Below are 17,010 nucleotides of genomic sequence, written 5' to 3' on the forward strand. Positions count from 1 at the left end.
GAGCTGCTTTCAGGATTTTCTCTTTGTCTCTGAGACTCGTAAGTTTTACTATTAGGTATCGGGGTGTTGACCTATTTGTATTGATTTTGAGGGGGGTTCTCTGTGCCTCCTGGATTTTGATGCCTGTTTCCTTCCCCAAATTAGGGAAGTTCTCTGCTGTAATTTGCTCCAATATACCTTCTGCCCCTCTCTCTCTTTCTTCTTCTTCTGGGATCCCAATTATTCTAATGTTGTTTCATCTTATGGTATCACTTATCTCTCAAATTCTGTCCTCGTGATCCAGTAGTTGTTTATCTCTCTTTTTCTCAGCTTCTTTATTTTCCATCATTTGGTCTTCTATATCGCTGATTCCCTCTTATGCCTCATTTATCCTAGCAGCTAGAGCCTCCATTTTTGATTTCACCTTATTAATATCCTTTTTGATTTCAACTTGGTTAGATTTTAGTTCTTTTATTTCTCCAGAAAGGGTTTCTCTAATACCTTCCATGCCTTTTTCAAGCCCAGCTAATATCTTTAAAATTGTCATTCTGAACTGTAGTTCTGACGTCTTACTAATGTCCATATTGATTAGGTCCCTGGCAGTGGGTACTGCCTCTTGTTCTTTTTTTTGAGGTGAGTTTTCCCATCTTGTCATTTTGTCCAGAGGAGAATGGATGAATGAGAGAATAAAATGCTAACAGGGTAATAAGGACCCCAGAAAACTATACACCAAACAAACCAGAGGAGACCTGAAACCGGGGGAAAAGAAAGGTAAAGAAAGAAAAAAGAAAAAAAAGAAAAGAAAAATATTAAAAAAAAATATGATCAAATATGATCAGGCTGGTGTATAGATCAGTGCCACACACTAGATTTTGGGCGTATTTTGGTCTGTTAGAAGAAAGTGCCTCCCAAAATTTTAAAGAAAGAAGAACTTATGTATGTACAAAAATAAGGGTAAATACGATGAAAGGCTGGAATGTGACTGTAAAGATGAAAATTATAAAAGATTTTATAAAAGGAATTGATAAGAAGCTGGTTGAAAAAAGAAAGAAGAGGAAATAAAAAAAGAAAAAAAGGAAGAGAATATTATCAGGCAGGAGACTAGAACAAAGCCATATACTAGAGATTTAGGGTATATTTTGGTCTGTATCCCAAAATTTTAAAGACAGAACAACTTATATATATATACCAAAAATAAGGTTAACTACTCTGAAGGGATAGAATATGACTCTAAAAATAGAAAATAAAAAAGATTTTTTTAAAAAGGGATTGATAAGATGTTGGTTGAAAAAAAGGAAAAAGAAAAATTCAAAAAAAAAAAGAAAGAAAGAAAGAAAAAGAAAATTTAAAAAATTACCTTTGAAAGACTAAAGAATCATGGGGAAAAAGCCATGGATTCTACTGCAGTTTTCCCCTAGCTGTGGAGTTCTGCCATTCTCATTGATCGGTAAACTTGGTCTTGGCTGGTTGTTCTTGCTGATCTTCTTGGGGAGGAGCCTGTTGCCATGGTTCCCAAATGTCTTTGCCAGAGGCAGAATTGCCCCGCCCTTGCCCAGTCCGGGCTAAGTAATCTGCTCGGGTTTGCTCTCAGGAGCTTTTGTTTCCTGCAAGCTTTCCGTACAGCTTTGGAGGACGAGAGTGAATGACGGCCTCCCAATCTGCACCCGGAGGAGCCAAGAACTCGGGGCCCCACTCCTCAGTGAGCCCCCAGAGAAAAGCAGACAGTCACTCCCATCTCGCCAGTCTCTGGCCGCACTCCGTGCTCACCCAGCCTGTGACCGAGCCTTTCTATCTCTGGCACCTGACCCCGTTTGGAGTCTCCAAACCCAGCAGATTCCTGCAGTGTGCTCCTGTGCCTCTCCTCCTGGGGGAGGAAGGGGAGTCTCCCCTGGATCTGCCACTTGTTGGGTCCCTGCTGGAAGAGCAGTGGCCCAACTATGCCGTGGATCACGGTTTATGGCAACCCCGAGCTGAGAGCCCACTCCTTGGCTCTGTCTGTGCAGCCAGCTTCCCCACTCCGATACCTGGGAGCTCTGCCACACTCAGGCACCCTCGGTCTTCCTGTGACCCCGAGGGTCCTGAGACCTCACTGTCCCAGCGAGGGTTCTACCCCCGCTAGCCACTGGAGCGACGTCCCTCAGTGGAGCTGACTTCTAAAAGTTTCGATTTTGTGCTCTGTGGCTCTATCACTTGCCAGAAGCAGCAGATGGAGGCCCCCTCCCCCGCCTTCTATCTTCTTGAATATTGCCTCAGATTCACTTCTCCGCACATCCTACCTTCCAGAAAGTGGTCGCTTTTCTGTTCAGAGAGTGCTGCTATTCTTTTCTTCAATCTCCTGTTGAGTTCATAGGTGTTCGGAATGGTTTGATCCCTATCCTGCTGAATTCCTGGGACCAGACGAAATTAGGTCTCCTACTTCTCCACCGTCTTGTCGTTAAGGCTTGAGGAAAGACATGTTTTGATGGTAAGTTCTTCATGTTTGATTGTAGCAGCAGATAAAATGTGTCTGATCAAATAAAGTAGTTTAAGACCATTAGCCTTTTGATAGCGGTGGTTGCCTGAAGAGTTGAGGACATTGGGAACTACATCAGTAATCAATTTAAAAACAAGGCAAATGATTTCTAGTAGCTCTTGATAAGTTGACAGATGTCACCAATACAGCACAGTTGTTATTTGATGAGTCAGTGCTGAGTTTGAAGTGAATGAAGAATTAGTTTCTATGAATAGTCCATGTGGAAAAACTATCGGCAAAAATATTTTCAAAGACAAGGAGGAAACATTATTTCAGTACAACCTGAAGTGGAATCTGCTAAGATGTGTTACAACTCTTGGTGGTAAAAATATATATGGAGCAAATAAAGGCTTTTTGGATGAATTTACAAAGCCTATGCTAATTTATTGCAGTAGTCATCAGAAGGTACACTATAGAAAGCATTTGAATCTATCATGTGTTATTGAACCAGTTGTATCCAAGGTGAATTTCATTAGCTTTTCTGGACTTAACCATTTTGTTTTGTGAACTTTTGTCAAAAATAGGAGCTGAATGTCCTGACTTGCCTTACCAACCAATAGCAGTTTGATGTCTTAACAGTAATAAGTCACTAGTAACTTTGAGCTCAGCGTCGAGACTGAAAGTTTTCTTAACAAGAAGAATAGCCTTCAGCTGTTGACCAATGGATGGCTCTGGAAATATCATAATGATTCCTTTAAAAAAAAAAAAAAGATTTTATTTATTTATTTATTTATTTATTTGAGAGAGATAGAGTATGAGCTGGAGGGGGGAGGAGGGACAGAATGACAGGGAGAGGGACAAACAGACTCCCTGCTGAGCATGAAGCCTAATGCGGGGCTCGATCCCAGGACCTTAAGTTCATGACCTGAGCCGAGGTCAGATGCTTAACTGACTGAGCCACCCAGGAGCCTCTGTCATAATGATTCTTAATGGATTCAACCAAAATTCAAAGCGAAACAATGATTATATACAGAGCTCTGTGATAAAGTCATTTTGATGACAATGTTTAAATCACAAGTAATGTCAATCTGCTTTAAAAACATCCTATGCTGTCAAAACTTAAAAAGTGAGATTTCCATTACTACACAAATTTTCAGTGAACATATTTTCCCAACTCAAACTATAGTTCCCTCGATGTTTTTCAGATCTCAATACCTATAAAAGAAAGGTTTAAATTGCAAAATCCATTTAACTGAGCAATTGAGGAGTTTCCATATAACCTTCAACTGGAAGTGATTAATCTGCAGTATGACACACTAAAAGGCAAACATCAAGATAAGATTTAATAAAATTCTATAAATGCCTTCCAAGCAATGAAAATGCTTAATAAAATCTTATGCTCATGGATTGATGCCAGTATTTGCCAGTATCTTCCTTTGAGAGTTTTAGCCAATTGTGAGACATAGCCAGCTACAAAGTTTAGAGGATATACACTCCATACAAGACTATCCTTACTTGTGACACCAATTACAAGTTTGGGGTATTCCCCAAACCATCATCAGGGTCAATAATTCACTAGAAGGACTCACAGAGCTCACTGAAAGCTGTTATACTCAGTTACTATTTGTTACTGGGAAAGGATACATATTTAATTCAATCTAGGGAAGAAGTACCTAGAGCAGAGTCCAGGGAAGTACCAAACATTTCTATTGTCCTCTCTATATGAAGTTAGGATTTGTTACTTTACTGGCATTAATGTGTGATGATATGTGTGGAGTATTGCCGACCAGGAAAACTCACCCAAACCTTAGTGTCCAGAGTTTATTAGGGCTTTATCACATAGGCATGATTGATTGATTGCCCACATAGTTGATCTCAACTTCCAGATCACCTGATACCATGTGGCCCATATTACACTGTCTTTCTGGCATAGTCAGGCCCTATCCTAAATCATATTTTTAGACTGCTCTGTGTGACCTAAGTTTCCTAGGCATTCATGATATTCCAAGGGCCTAAGACCAATTCCCAGTAGCTGAGGACAAATATCAGACTTCTTATTGAGCAAGATTAATTCTTCACTACATACCACCTATGGGAAAAGACATTTTCTAAGATGAAAACTGTAAAATTTCATTATGGGTCAACATTAACATGAATATTTGCAATCAATTCTGATTAAAGGGAATACTAACTTTTAACTCAGTGAAGTGAAATATGATCTCCCCCCAAAATGTATTTTTCTCATTACTAGACCTAATCACAAAAGAATATACTCAATTATTAATATCAGATTTTGTATTTTATCAATTAAAAATGTGGAACTCTGTTATCTCTCTTGTTATGAAAGTACCTACATAATATCCTTGATTTTGCCTATTGGCCTGCAAAGACTGAAATATTTACTATCTTATCCTTTACAGAAGAAATTCACCAACCTCTGATGTATAATCTGATTTGTAATACTGCTGAGATCATTAGTTTTATGAGTTAACTTGGCGAGACTACAGACTTATTCAATCAAACACCAATCTAGGTGTTGCTGTGGATGCATTTTGTAGATGTAATTAACATCTACAATCAGCTGACTTTAAGCGAAGGAGACTATCCTCAATGGTCTGAGTAGGTCTGATTCAGTCAGTTGAAAGGCCTTAAATGAGCCTTCCTTAAAAAAGAAGAAATTCCAGCTGTGTGGACAGCAGCTTCAGCTGCTCCTGAGAATGTCTAGCCTGCACTTCCTGATGGCCTTCCCTATGGATCTGGCATGTGCCTAATCAGCCCCACATTCACATAAGCCAGTTCCTGGCAATACATTTCTTCATGTTTATATACCTCTCCTACTGGTTTTGTTTCTCTGGGGGAATCCTGACTGATTCAACTGCTCAATACAAAAGTTACTACCTAAAGTGTGCTGCTAGAAAACCAAAAAGGAAAGAACTTTAGATAACATTAAATTAGTATTTTGCCCTACTGTCCGTCAGCAGTGACATTGCCTAATCTGCCTAAGACTTATCGACTCTCTAGTGTAAGGCAGAAAGAGGTAGCAAGAGTTATGAATAAAGAAAATTCAGGAAGACTTTAATTCAGTCTTATCACCATGGGTCAAAGAGACATTTTTGTTTCCTGATAGCATCTGTTTCCAGAGCAAAAATGAGATTTTTCTGAGAAATGCCTTCATTAGCCTAACTCTAGGACTCTTTTCCTGGGGGCCACTGTGGCTGGCTCTCAGAGCACCCTTACCTCCTGGTATTGTTGGTAAATCCTGTGCTTGTGTACTTTCAGAAGAGAGTTTTCTGGGCTTTTATCAGATTTTCAAATGGGTCTGTGGCACCAACAGGATGAAAACCACAAGTGACACCCTCTGTATATGTATATTGAACTGTTATGTGTCACTTGCTGTGTCCATGATCTCCTCTAATCCTCACAATAATCATATGAAGTACGTACTAGTATCCCATTTTACAGATGAGAAAACTGAATCTTAGAAAAAAAATGATAGTTTGTCCTACTGTCATGACCGATAAGCAATAGAGTGTGGATTTGAATTCACATCAGATATCAAAGCTCATGCTAGGAGCCTTGGGAGGGAGTTCTGTTCAGTCACTAGGCTGTTATCCGGCAACTTCCTGCACTTGTGGTGGTGGCTTGGGTGGCCCCAAGTACCTGCTTGGCCTCTGCCCACTTGCCTGGGGAGGAGCAAGTTAGAGGTGGCCCCCAAGCTTTGCTGGGGGCCTTCTGGTCTTCTAGCCACTAGCTTTCTAATGTGCCCCAGCCCAATGGGCAGGAGGAGGAGGAGCAGGGCGCCCTGGGGAGGGGAGGGCGGGCCCTGAGAGGGAGTTTGAAAAGAGGAAGGAAGTGGGGCCCGGCGGAGCGCCTAGCCACCCCCTGGCTGCTTCCCCACAGAACGACAGGAGGCCCCCGCAGCTCCAGTGGCCCAGCCATGGCCCCCTGGCGCAAAACTGACAAGGAGCGACACGGTGTGGGTAGGTGTGGGCATGGGATCCCCAGCAGGGGGAAAGGCAGGTGGCCTGAGAACTACGCAGTGGAAGATGCTGCGGCAGCCGGCAGCACGGGCATGGGCGGGGAGCACTGACCCAAGTTCCTGGGCTCAGTGACTTCCTCAGCTTGCTTCGGGCCAGCTGGGTGGGGAAGAGGAGGCAGGGGGGGAGGAAAGTGGGCACCCTGCCCAGTCGGCTTTGCCCAGCTGGTGCCCTCTCCCACTGGGCACAGACTGCTATCTCTCCCCAACGCTTCTGCAACTCCTAGATGGGGTCCAGCCCAGTGTGGCTTTGTGTGCCACAGTCCCAGTGTTTCCACGGGTGGACTCCATCGCCCCATGTACAGAATTGGCCTCATAGAAGAAACAACTGCCCTCTCCCCTGGCCTGGCCTAGCCAGGCCTGGCCCAGCATGCCTTCCTCCACCCCTGTCCAAGGCGACACCCATCTGCCCGCTTCTCCTGCCTGTTTCTTCTGGGTCAGATGATCCCTGATTTGGTAGAGAGGGTCCAGAGGACTGTACAGGCTTGGGGTGTGGGGTTGGAGGATGGAATCCTTTACTCAGCCCTGGAGAACCTCTGGGGAGAAAGGCTCCTGCCAGGTTATCTGGGGATATCCAAGAAGCCAGCTTCAGCAGCTTCAGCCATCTAAGCTCCCAGAAGCCTCTGCCTCAAGCTCAGGGGCGGAAGTGGTGGCTGGGGGAAGGGAGACTTCAGGTACTGGGACTCTTTCTACTAAGTGGCATCCGTGGTGCAGCCTCTGTAGACTCACTGTGGTTTTCAAACATAAGTGTAAATTTGAAAACCGCTGCATGGTTTCCTACACAGGCAGATACCAGACACTACCCCAAAGATAAGCATTGAACAGGTCAGAGGTTGGAAGACCCAAGCCCCAAGATAGAGAGAAAGAGAGAGAGAGGGATTAGATACGGGGAGTCCCAAGGCCACTGTTGGAGAAACACTGCCCTGGAGGGTTCAACATTTATCTCTTCACTTGCTGGGCTCTAGGCACTATGGAGTATTTTAAGATAAATTGTCCCCATCCAGAGAACAAATAATCTATACACTTGAGGGGGCTCAGTTTCTCCATCTATAAAATGACAAGTTTGAACTAAAACCAACAAGGACCATGTTTAACTTCAAAGCTTCTCCAACTCTGGCCCTTCCACCTGGGGGTATTAGGCTGAAATTCTTCTCAAGGGAAGGTGGGAACTGTTAAATAGGGCAGACCATTTTAGGTGGAGAGGCCAATGTAGTACAAGAGATGAAAGCTGGACACGAAGGGCATATCCAGGAAAGAAGAGAGATGTTCCTTTCACCTGACAGGAATGGTTATGCTTAGAGTAAGCTGGAGTCACATTTTGGAAGGGTATAAATGCCGGGCTAAGAAATTCAGACTTTTTCCACTTAGGCAAGGGGGAGCCAAAGCAACTCCCAGAACAGATTTGTGCTGAAGCCAGTGTGGAGGGAGTCTGGGTGGACAGAAAGGCAAAGGTGCCTGGGTGGCAGACAGGAGACAGTATTAGTCCAGGTAAGTAGGGCAGTAAATGGGGGAGATTGAGTGGTGCAGAAGAGTCCTATCCTTTATCCCAAAGGCTACAGTGCATTCCTGCTGTGAAGGCCCTGTGCTGTGGTGTGAAGATCATGGGCTCTGGTGACAGACTGCCTGTTCTTGGATTCCAGTTTCTAACACTCTTCAGCCCTGTGACCTAGACAAGTTACTTACTCTCTTCAGGCCTGTTTCCTTGTCTGTATAATGGGGATAGTAATAGCACCTGCTTCCCAGGGTTGTTGTAGAAGTAAAGGAGTTCATCGACATAAAGTGCTTAGAATGACAATTATGGGGGCGCCTGGGTGGCTCAGTCAGTTAAGCGGCTGCCTTCGGCTCAGGTCATGATCCTGGGGTCCTGGGATCGAGCCCCACGTCCAGCTCCCTGCTCAGCAGAGAGCCTGCTTCTCCCTCTCCCTCTGCCTGCCACTCTGCCTACTTGTGCTCTCTATCTCTCTGTCAAATAAATAAATAAATAAAATCTTTTTTTAAAAAAAAGAATGACAATTATACAAAGCAGTCCTCACTAGATGTTATCAATTATTATTCTTAGACCTTGTCCTCTGCATGGGGGTTTAGTTGAGGACATGACATCACAGGATGGGACAATGTTACAGGATGGAGTAGTGTTCCCACCCTCCCTAGCAGAGGAAATCCTACTTAGGTGGTCAGGGATTGGGAACTCCATTAGGCACTAGGCCTGGAGGCTTCTTGATCTGATGGTATAGCTGACATTTTTCATGCCTACTTATGAAAATTATATTTCATAGGGGGTCAGAAGGCTTATGACCCTCTAGGGATCCAGAGAGCATTTGGAAGGTGCCTGCTCATCAAAGGGGGTTTCTTTTCTCTGCAGATGAATGCTGGACTCTTTCTCAGGCCCTGGGTAGATGGAAGGGAAAGGAAAAGTTTAGGTTATGATGAGATGGGGGACTGGAGTCATGGGACAGAAAGAACAGGGACCTAACAGTAAGGAGTCTGGGTTTTAGTTCCAACACAATCACTATTTGCAGACAGACCTATCATCTAGTTTTCTCATTGTAAGTCTAGGTATTAAATTTTTCTATTTTAGGGTGTTCTTTTATGAAGAGCATTGGAGATAATGAGTATGGGGGCTTGGAAGAAGACAGAGAGGAACATATAAAGGATTAGGGGGTTCTCTGAATATCGTCAGAATCCCAGTCAGGCCTAAAACACAAGGAGAACCTGAGCTTTGCTTTCCTATTTGGTTTCCTCATCAGTGCTGGTAGCATTAGCCAACCTTCTTCTGGCTTAATTCTCAAGGACTGCTTGTGTCTGTCTGTTTGTCTCATGGGCTGGCTTTACATGAGACCGCTTCATCACCAGAACCACTGGCTTCTTTCTCATCTTGTGGTCTGGTGGGCAGCCCCAGGTGACCTTCATATAGATGCCTTGTCAGATTATTTTTCCTTCCTTGATGGAACATTAACATGCAATCCATTAGAATTCCAGAGAGTTCCAGAAGTGGGATAGAACAGTATGACTATGAAGTAAGAAAAGGCACAGACTGCCTTTGAGGAGATATGTATAAGGTTAGAAGCTTGGGCTGTGAAGTCAGAACTGATTTCAAATCTGGGCCTGTTTCCTCATCAATAAAGTATAATAATGATAATGTGGGTCTCGTGAGACTGTTGTGAGGATTAATAGGGGTAATTCATGAAAAGCACTTAGTAATGTGGTTGGTTCAATCAAAGTTAATAACTAAGGTCAAGGGGTTACCTAATAGTTGCAGAGCCAAATGAAATACAGGGTAATGCACCCTAACACCAGATTCAGGACAGTTATGCCTTCCAAGAGTATAGTGTTTTGTGTTTACGAGACCCATTCTCATGCAATGTCTTTGGCTCCAGAACATCTCTGTGAGGCATTATTTCCATTTTACAGATGAAGAAACCAAGACCCAGAGTTCACATAATTTAGAAATACTTGGGCTTGGCCTTAAATTCAATTGACTTTAGATCCCAGGTCCTTTGCACCACACGAGGGAATCCAGGAGGGGGGACATCATAGAAATAGGCAGCATGTTGGAATGTATGTGGCATTTGGGTCAAACAATAAAATTCTGCGTTGGTTTTAGTAGATGTTTGTAATGAAAACAAAATAAAACAAAACAAAAAACAAAACTTTGGAGAGGTAGATTACAGCCAGACTTTGAAGAGCTTTGAATGCCAACCTTGTAAGTTTGGACTTCATTCTGTGCACAGGGGAATTTTTGACCAGGCATGTCACCTGTAAGAATTTAATATAATTAATTGTGAGAAGGGCAGGGATTGAACATAGAGGTACAAGAACCGAAGTGGGTGAAAATTACCTGTCTCCTGACTGCCTGATTAGTTAACCCTGGAAGAGTCCACTTAAAATTAACATTTACTTTGGCCTTTACTATCTTAATCCTCTCTGAGTCTCAGTGATGAGAGCTTCCACCTTGGAGGAGAGAAGGGAGAGCAGAAAAGGAGGAGGAAGAAAGAATAAGTAACAGTGTCAGTTAGGAATAAGTGTGATGGGTGATAGAATACCTCCAAAACAGTGGCTTAACCAAACTAGAAGTTTATTTCTCCCTCAAATAGAAAGCCCAGAAATGGTCCACGAAGAGGTGGTAGAGCAATTAATTGTCTACTGCACTGCCTCCTTAGCACCAGGCTTCTGCCTCCTGAACCTTGCTAGTTGCTCAGGCTCCAGCTGTCAGGTCCCCCCTTCCAACCAGCAAGAAGGATGAAGGGAACAAGAAGGGCATGGCCTTTCTCTTTAAGGACACTTACCTGAAGGTCCTCTTAACACTTCCTCTTGTAACCTGTTTGCTAAAACCTAATCACATGACTGAACCTAGCAAGGGTAGGTAGGAAATGTAGTCTGTAATGCAGGCAGCCATGCACCCAGCTGAAAATTAGTAGTGCCATTCCTAAGGGGAAGACGGATATTGGGGATGATATATTAGTTTGCTTAGGGCTGCCATAAGAAAGTGCCACAGGCTGTGTGGCTTAAACAATAGGAATTTATTTTCTCACAGTTCTGGAGTCTGGAAGTCCAAGACCAAGGTGCCAGTAGGTTGATTTCATTCTGAGGCCTTGGCTTGCAGAGAGCTGCCTTCTCATTGCTTTGTCTTCACAGGATCATCTCTGTGCATGCTCACCCCTGGTGTCTCTTCCTCTTAGAAGGATGCCAGTCATATTGGATTTGGCCTTACCCTAACAGCTTCATTTTAATTTCATCACATTAAAGCCCTGATCTCCAAATATGGTTACATTCTGAAGTACTGGGGATTGGAACTTCGACATATGGATTTGTGACCCTAGGCAGGGACAACAGTTGAGTCCATAAGGATGACCCATGGCCTATGGTATGACATTTGAAGAAGGCTTCAAGGCCAGGCTTCTCAGACAGAGAGTGAGGATAGAAAAAAAGTTTCCTTTACCCTGAAGCTGGACCAGCCAGGGAGGATTTGTGTGGGAGCTTCAGTGATGGCTAGAAACCTCTATGCAGGTGTCTCTGCTTATAGGTGTGTACCTGTGTGTGGGGAGTATTTGTGGTGCCTTCTAAGAGCTGTGAGGGGGAATCTGTTCTATGCCCCTCCCTAGCTTCTGGTGGCTTCCTGGCAATTCTTGGTTCTCCCTAGCTTGTAGAGGCATCATCTCAATCTCTACCTCCATCTTTACAGGGTGTTCTCCCCATGTATGTGTCTTCCTCCAAATTTTCCCTTTTAATAAGGACACCAGTCTTCTTAGATTAGGGCCCACCCTAATGGCATCATTTTCACTTATTACCTCTGTGAAGACTTCATCTCCAAATAAGATCACACGCTGATGTACTGGGGGGTAGGACTCTAACACATCTTTTGTTTGTGGGAGGGGCACAATGCAAACCATATTAGGCTCTGCAAAAGTAGAAAAAGGGTCTTTTCCACATCTTGCCTGGGGAATACAGATGAATCTGAGACCACCTCCACATTTGGGAATGCAGGTGGTGCTGTTGCAGTGCAGGACCCTGGACAGAGCTGGTCCATGCCCAAATGGACAGATTTGGAGTGGGCAGTGGGCGCTTGAGTCTCTTGCAACACAGACTCTTATTAAAGAAAAAATCCATTCAAACTGGTTCAGTTAAAAGGTATGTGGTGTGTATGTGTATGTGAGGAGGAGAGTGGTTTATTTTTAGGATCAGGCGAAATCAAACAGAAATCCAAGAAACCTGAAAGGCAGGCCTCCAGAAGGGCCTGAATGAAGGTAGCCCTGGAAACCTCTGCCTTCCTTCTCATGACAACCCAGCTTTTCTTAACACATCAGTTCTCCTTGCTCTCCTAACCAACTCCTTCTAATTCCATCACTCCTTCATAACTTCAATATTCTGATAACACCATAATAGTGGCCCCAGCATGCCACCCACCCCAACTCTGCATGACTTTGCAGTTCAAGTACCCACCAAATCTTCTCTCTGCATTTATTTGTTCAAAGTTCTGAGAGAGAAGTCTGAATGAACTGACTCACATTTTCAAGAAAGGCCACTCAGATCAGAGGCCATTGCCAACCCAGAAGTGGGCCCCACTCTGATCAAGGGGCTGCTCCTAACTGGTCCAATACACTGTGGTTATGACGTGGGGACACAAGGCTTGCTACTCATCTAGCAGGAGCCATGGGTGGGGACAGATTCTTTGAGTAGGAAGCATGAGTAAAACATGCATCCCAAACACACTCAGGGAAGATCTCTACTACAGAGGGTCCAGTTATACTGCTCTTGTTGCCCAAGGTAATAATCAAGGAGGAAGGATAGAGAACATTGTTCACTCACTAACTTGTTCACTCATTTACTCCATTTACTCATTCACTCTTCATTTATTTCTTAAATATTTGTTCGGCATTTCCTATGTCGGGCACTATGCTAGATACTGAAATTACTGGAATTAGGCCAATATGGTTCCCACACTGTTGGAGCTTATAGTCTAGTGGGGAAGACAAAAAAGGACTGTGTAGACAAATCAATAAGCATATAATTATGATATATGCCATTGTAATAAAAATTTGTTCCATGAATGAGAATATTGGAAGGAGGGCTCTTAAATTGGATGGTCTGGGAAGGCCTCTAAGGGGCAATGGGGAAAAGAATTCCAAAGGAAATACTTGGAGGGATCTTAGTACATGCATCTTTGTTAAGGAGGCCAACTATATCTTTGGACTGGTCCCCAGAAATTCGTCTGGTGAAACAAACAAAGATGTATTGGAAACCTGATTCCATCCTACTACCAATTCTTAGGTGCCTGGCCTCCCATTTTCTTTTTTTCTTTTTTTTTTTTTTTATGTTATGTTAGTCACCATATAGTACTTCACTAGTTTTTGATGTGTTCCATCATTCATTGTTTGCGTGTAACACCCAGTGCTCATTGAAATATGTGCCCTCCTTAATACCCATCACCGGGCTAACCCATTCCCCCAACCCCCCTCCCCTCTGAAACCCTCAGTTTGTTTCCCGGAGTCCATAGTCTCTCATGGTTCATCTCCCCCTCCGATTCCCCCCTTCATTTTTCTCTTCTTTCTCCTAATGTCCTCCATGCTATTCCTTATGTTCCACATACAAGTGAAACCATATGGTAGTTGTCTTTCTCTGCTTGACTTATTTACCCCAAAGATACAGATGTAGTGAAAAGAAGGGACACATGCACCCCAATGTTCATAGCAGCAATGTCCACAATAGCCAAAGTGTGGAAGGAGCCAAGATGCCCTTCAACAGATGAATGAAGAAGATGTGGTCCATATATATGATGGAATATTCCTCAGCCATCAGAAAGGATGAATACGCATCATTTGAATAAACATGGATGAAACGAGGGGATTACACTAAGTGAAATAAGGCCTCCAACTTTCTAACGCTTCAGCAATTTGGGATTGTTTAGAAGTGGCTGCTGGGCTGGCTCTTTGAGTCCACATAAGGAGATTGTCCTAACCCCTAGGCTTGTGAGATCCTCACCAGTTAGTGGCCATCTTGTTCCCAACCTTAATGTTTGTATTTGAATAAGCCTTAACAAACTGTGTTTGCTAAGCTCTGTTTTTTCCTGAGATCAGCATCCTTATATTGCTGCTGTATGTTGAGACTGGCAATGTAATCACCATAATATTCTAATTCTTGGACCTTTGGACTTTTGTTTGTGTGTTTGTTTGTTAAAGCTTACAAACCTTTAATTTAATAGTCAGTTACACATGGGTGCCACAGTCTGTGTTCTGCAGCAAATGTTCTGCAAATGGGAAATGATAATGCTTATCACCATCCAACTCCAGAGGAATCTGGGTAGAGACTCTACACATGTTCCCTTTAATAGGCAATTTCTCCTTTCTTCCTACTTCATTTAATTGATGTGAGTTTGGATTGGATTGAGTGGTGGCAATGCCAGGCCTGAGACACCATGATCGGCATGTTGGGTTGTGGCACAAGGACATACATAGTGCCAGCTGAACCCAGAGGGTTTGCTTGGGGAAGTGGCATTTTGCTGTTTGCCTCACTGGGTGGTAGCAGTAGGGAGTTGTCTCAGGAAAGAATGTTCTGGGTAGAATAAACAGCCAATGCAAATGTCCTGAAGAGGAAGTCTCTCTAATGTGTGGGAGTCTGTGTGGCTGCTGGAGGAGAGCAAGCAAGGGGCAGAAGAGTAGGAAATGAATTCTCCAAGGGGAGGCTGTAGTGAGTAGTGCCTGGTACATGTAATGACTAGAGCTTTTACTCTAAATGGGAGGGGATGGGGCATTGTAGGGTTTTCAGTAGAATAGCAGAATGTTCTATGTTGGTTTAACAGATTATTCTGTTTTATGATGGATAGGGGATACTTAAATGTGAAAGCAGGGAGGCCAGCTAGGCAACTACTTCAATGACCCTGGCAGGAAATGGTGGTGGCCCACACCAGGGGGCAGCAATGGAGGAGGTGAGATGTGCTTAGATTCTGGATGTGTGTGTTGTAGGTGGAACAAATGGATTTTCTTCATGGATTGGAATTGGGAATGAAAGAAAGAGAGGAATCAGGAGTGACTCCAGGGTTTTTGGTGTGAGCAGCTGGAAGAGTGGAATTGCATACGGGACTTCCTTCATTAAACTCTTGATTTGAGTTCTCATCCACATTGTCATAAATAATAACATTGCCTCACTTTTTTTCATCATGGTACCTTTGCAGAACATTTGTGGTACCATGTTTAAGCACCCTAAGAGGTGTGTACTTTTATCATCCTTTCACAGATGAGGAAACTGTGGGGAGCTGAGACCTTCAAGGTCTCACTGAAATGCAACCACTTTCAGACAGTTTTCTTACACTTCAATCTTGGAGGTACCTCTTCTGTTTTACTGAAGACTCATTTTGCACCTTGTCTTTTAGTTATGTAACCACAAGTCATCTCTCTCACTGGATAGCATATTGTCTGAGGGCAGAACTGTGTTTTGGGGTCAAGTCTGAGTCCATCCAGCTGTAAGGGACTAGCAGGAACATGGTACATCAGAGAAACTGAGTGTTATTGTAACCTGGGACCCCTTGGGAATCCAGTGGAAGCTATACACTCTCTTCTTGCAAATTTGCACTTGAGCAGTTTTGCATTTCATCAAGGCCTGTTCATGGAAGTGAGTTAAGTAAGGGCCTGATAAAAGTACTCAGTTATTATTTCATAAACCAATACAATAGACACAGCTAAGGCATTCTGCCCAAGGTGTAGATTTTTGGTTTTTGGAACTGTGAAGAACAAGAAAGCTATTTTTTTAAAAGATTTTATTTATTTATTTGAGAGAGAGAGAGAGAGAGTGATAGAGAGCTGGGGGTGGGGTGGGCAGAGGGAAAGGGAGAAGCAGGTTCTCCACTGAACAGGGAACCTGACATGGGGCTCCATCTCATGCCCCTGGGATCATGACCTGAGCTGAAGGCAGATGCTTAACCGACTGAATCACCCAGGCATCCCAAGAAAAGTGTTTTTTTAAGATTTAGTTATTTATTTTAGAGAGAGTGCAAGAGAGAGAGTGTGTACACAAGCAGGGGAGGGGGCAGAGGGAGAGGGCGAGAATCTTATGCAGACTCTGCACTGAGTATGGAGTCCAACATGGGGCTCAACCTCATGACCCTAAGATTATGACCTGAGCCTAAATCAAGAGGTGGACTCAACCAATTGAGCCACCCAGGCACCCCAAGAAAACTGTTTTTATTGTTTATTCATATCAATTAAATTCAATAAGCCTGTGCTAAGTGATGGTCCTGAGCTGATCCTGATAAAAATACAGTCCTTGCCCTCAGGAAGCTTACAACCCAGTAGTAATCTCTCTTTCTTCTTTTTGCTTGAGGCATCAGACAACACCGTTATTACTACTAATGTCCCCATTTCACAGGTTGGGCATGGGTGCATCTTTTGTTTCATGTTACCATAGCTCTGCCATCACCCTTATATTTTCTTGCAGCCTCATGTTGAATTATTTGGCTCTTCCATAGAATGTAAACTCCATGAGGGCAAGACAATGTCTCTTGCTCTTCTCCAGCACAGAGCAGGTGCTCGATTAGTAATTGTTCATTGGGTGGATGGTTGGATGGGAGGGTGGATGGCTGAGTGTGTTGGATAAGTGTGTAGATGAATGAGTGGGTGGGGGATGGGGATGGGGAGGTGACAGGGGTTGGAGGTTTTCACTTTCTGGTGGCCTCATAAGATTCAGATGGACTGAATTGCCCTATCTTGCCTTCATCTCCTCAACCTTAACCCTTTGCTGTCAGAAGGCTGGGTCCTATGAGAGCAGCACAGTAATAAATGGGGTGTTCTTGAACTCTTCCCCAAATATCTGGACCCTTATAGTTGGCCACTGCCCCAAACCCCGTTCTCACCCTGGGACTCTATTCACATGGTCTATTTCCCTTACTAGGACTGTGTACACATCAACCTAATTTCCCCTCCCTCTTCCCTGCCCTTACCACATTTTTCTCCACTCGCCTCCTCTGGGGCTCCCACTCCATTTCTTCCCCTTGCCCTCCCTCTCCCCCTCCCTCTCCCTCTCCTCTCCCCCTTCCTCTCCCCCCTCCTCTCCG

At 43.8% G+C, this 17,010-nt stretch overlaps 1 protein-coding gene across 1 annotated transcript in view; it reads left to right on the forward strand.

The window, feature by feature from the left end:
- Nucleotides 1-6,267: 6,267 nt before the first annotated feature.
- DOCK2 (dedicator of cytokinesis 2) overlaps nucleotides 6,268-17,010 on the forward strand; it is a 386,690-nt gene continuing 375,947 nt past the window's right edge. The window contains exon 1 of the mRNA XM_081825805.1: nucleotides 6,268-6,411. Coding sequence (XP_081681931.1) covers nucleotides 6,369-6,411 — 43 coding nt within the window. The 5' untranslated portion in view covers nucleotides 6,268-6,368. The remainder of the gene's footprint in view (nucleotides 6,412-17,010) is intronic.

Source organism: Leptonychotes weddellii, chromosome 7, assembly GCF_054177405.1.
Source record: "Leptonychotes weddellii isolate Sample4059 chromosome 7, ASM5417740v2, whole genome shotgun sequence".
NCBI classification, from domain to species: Eukaryota; Metazoa; Chordata; class Mammalia; order Carnivora; family Phocidae; genus Leptonychotes; species Leptonychotes weddellii.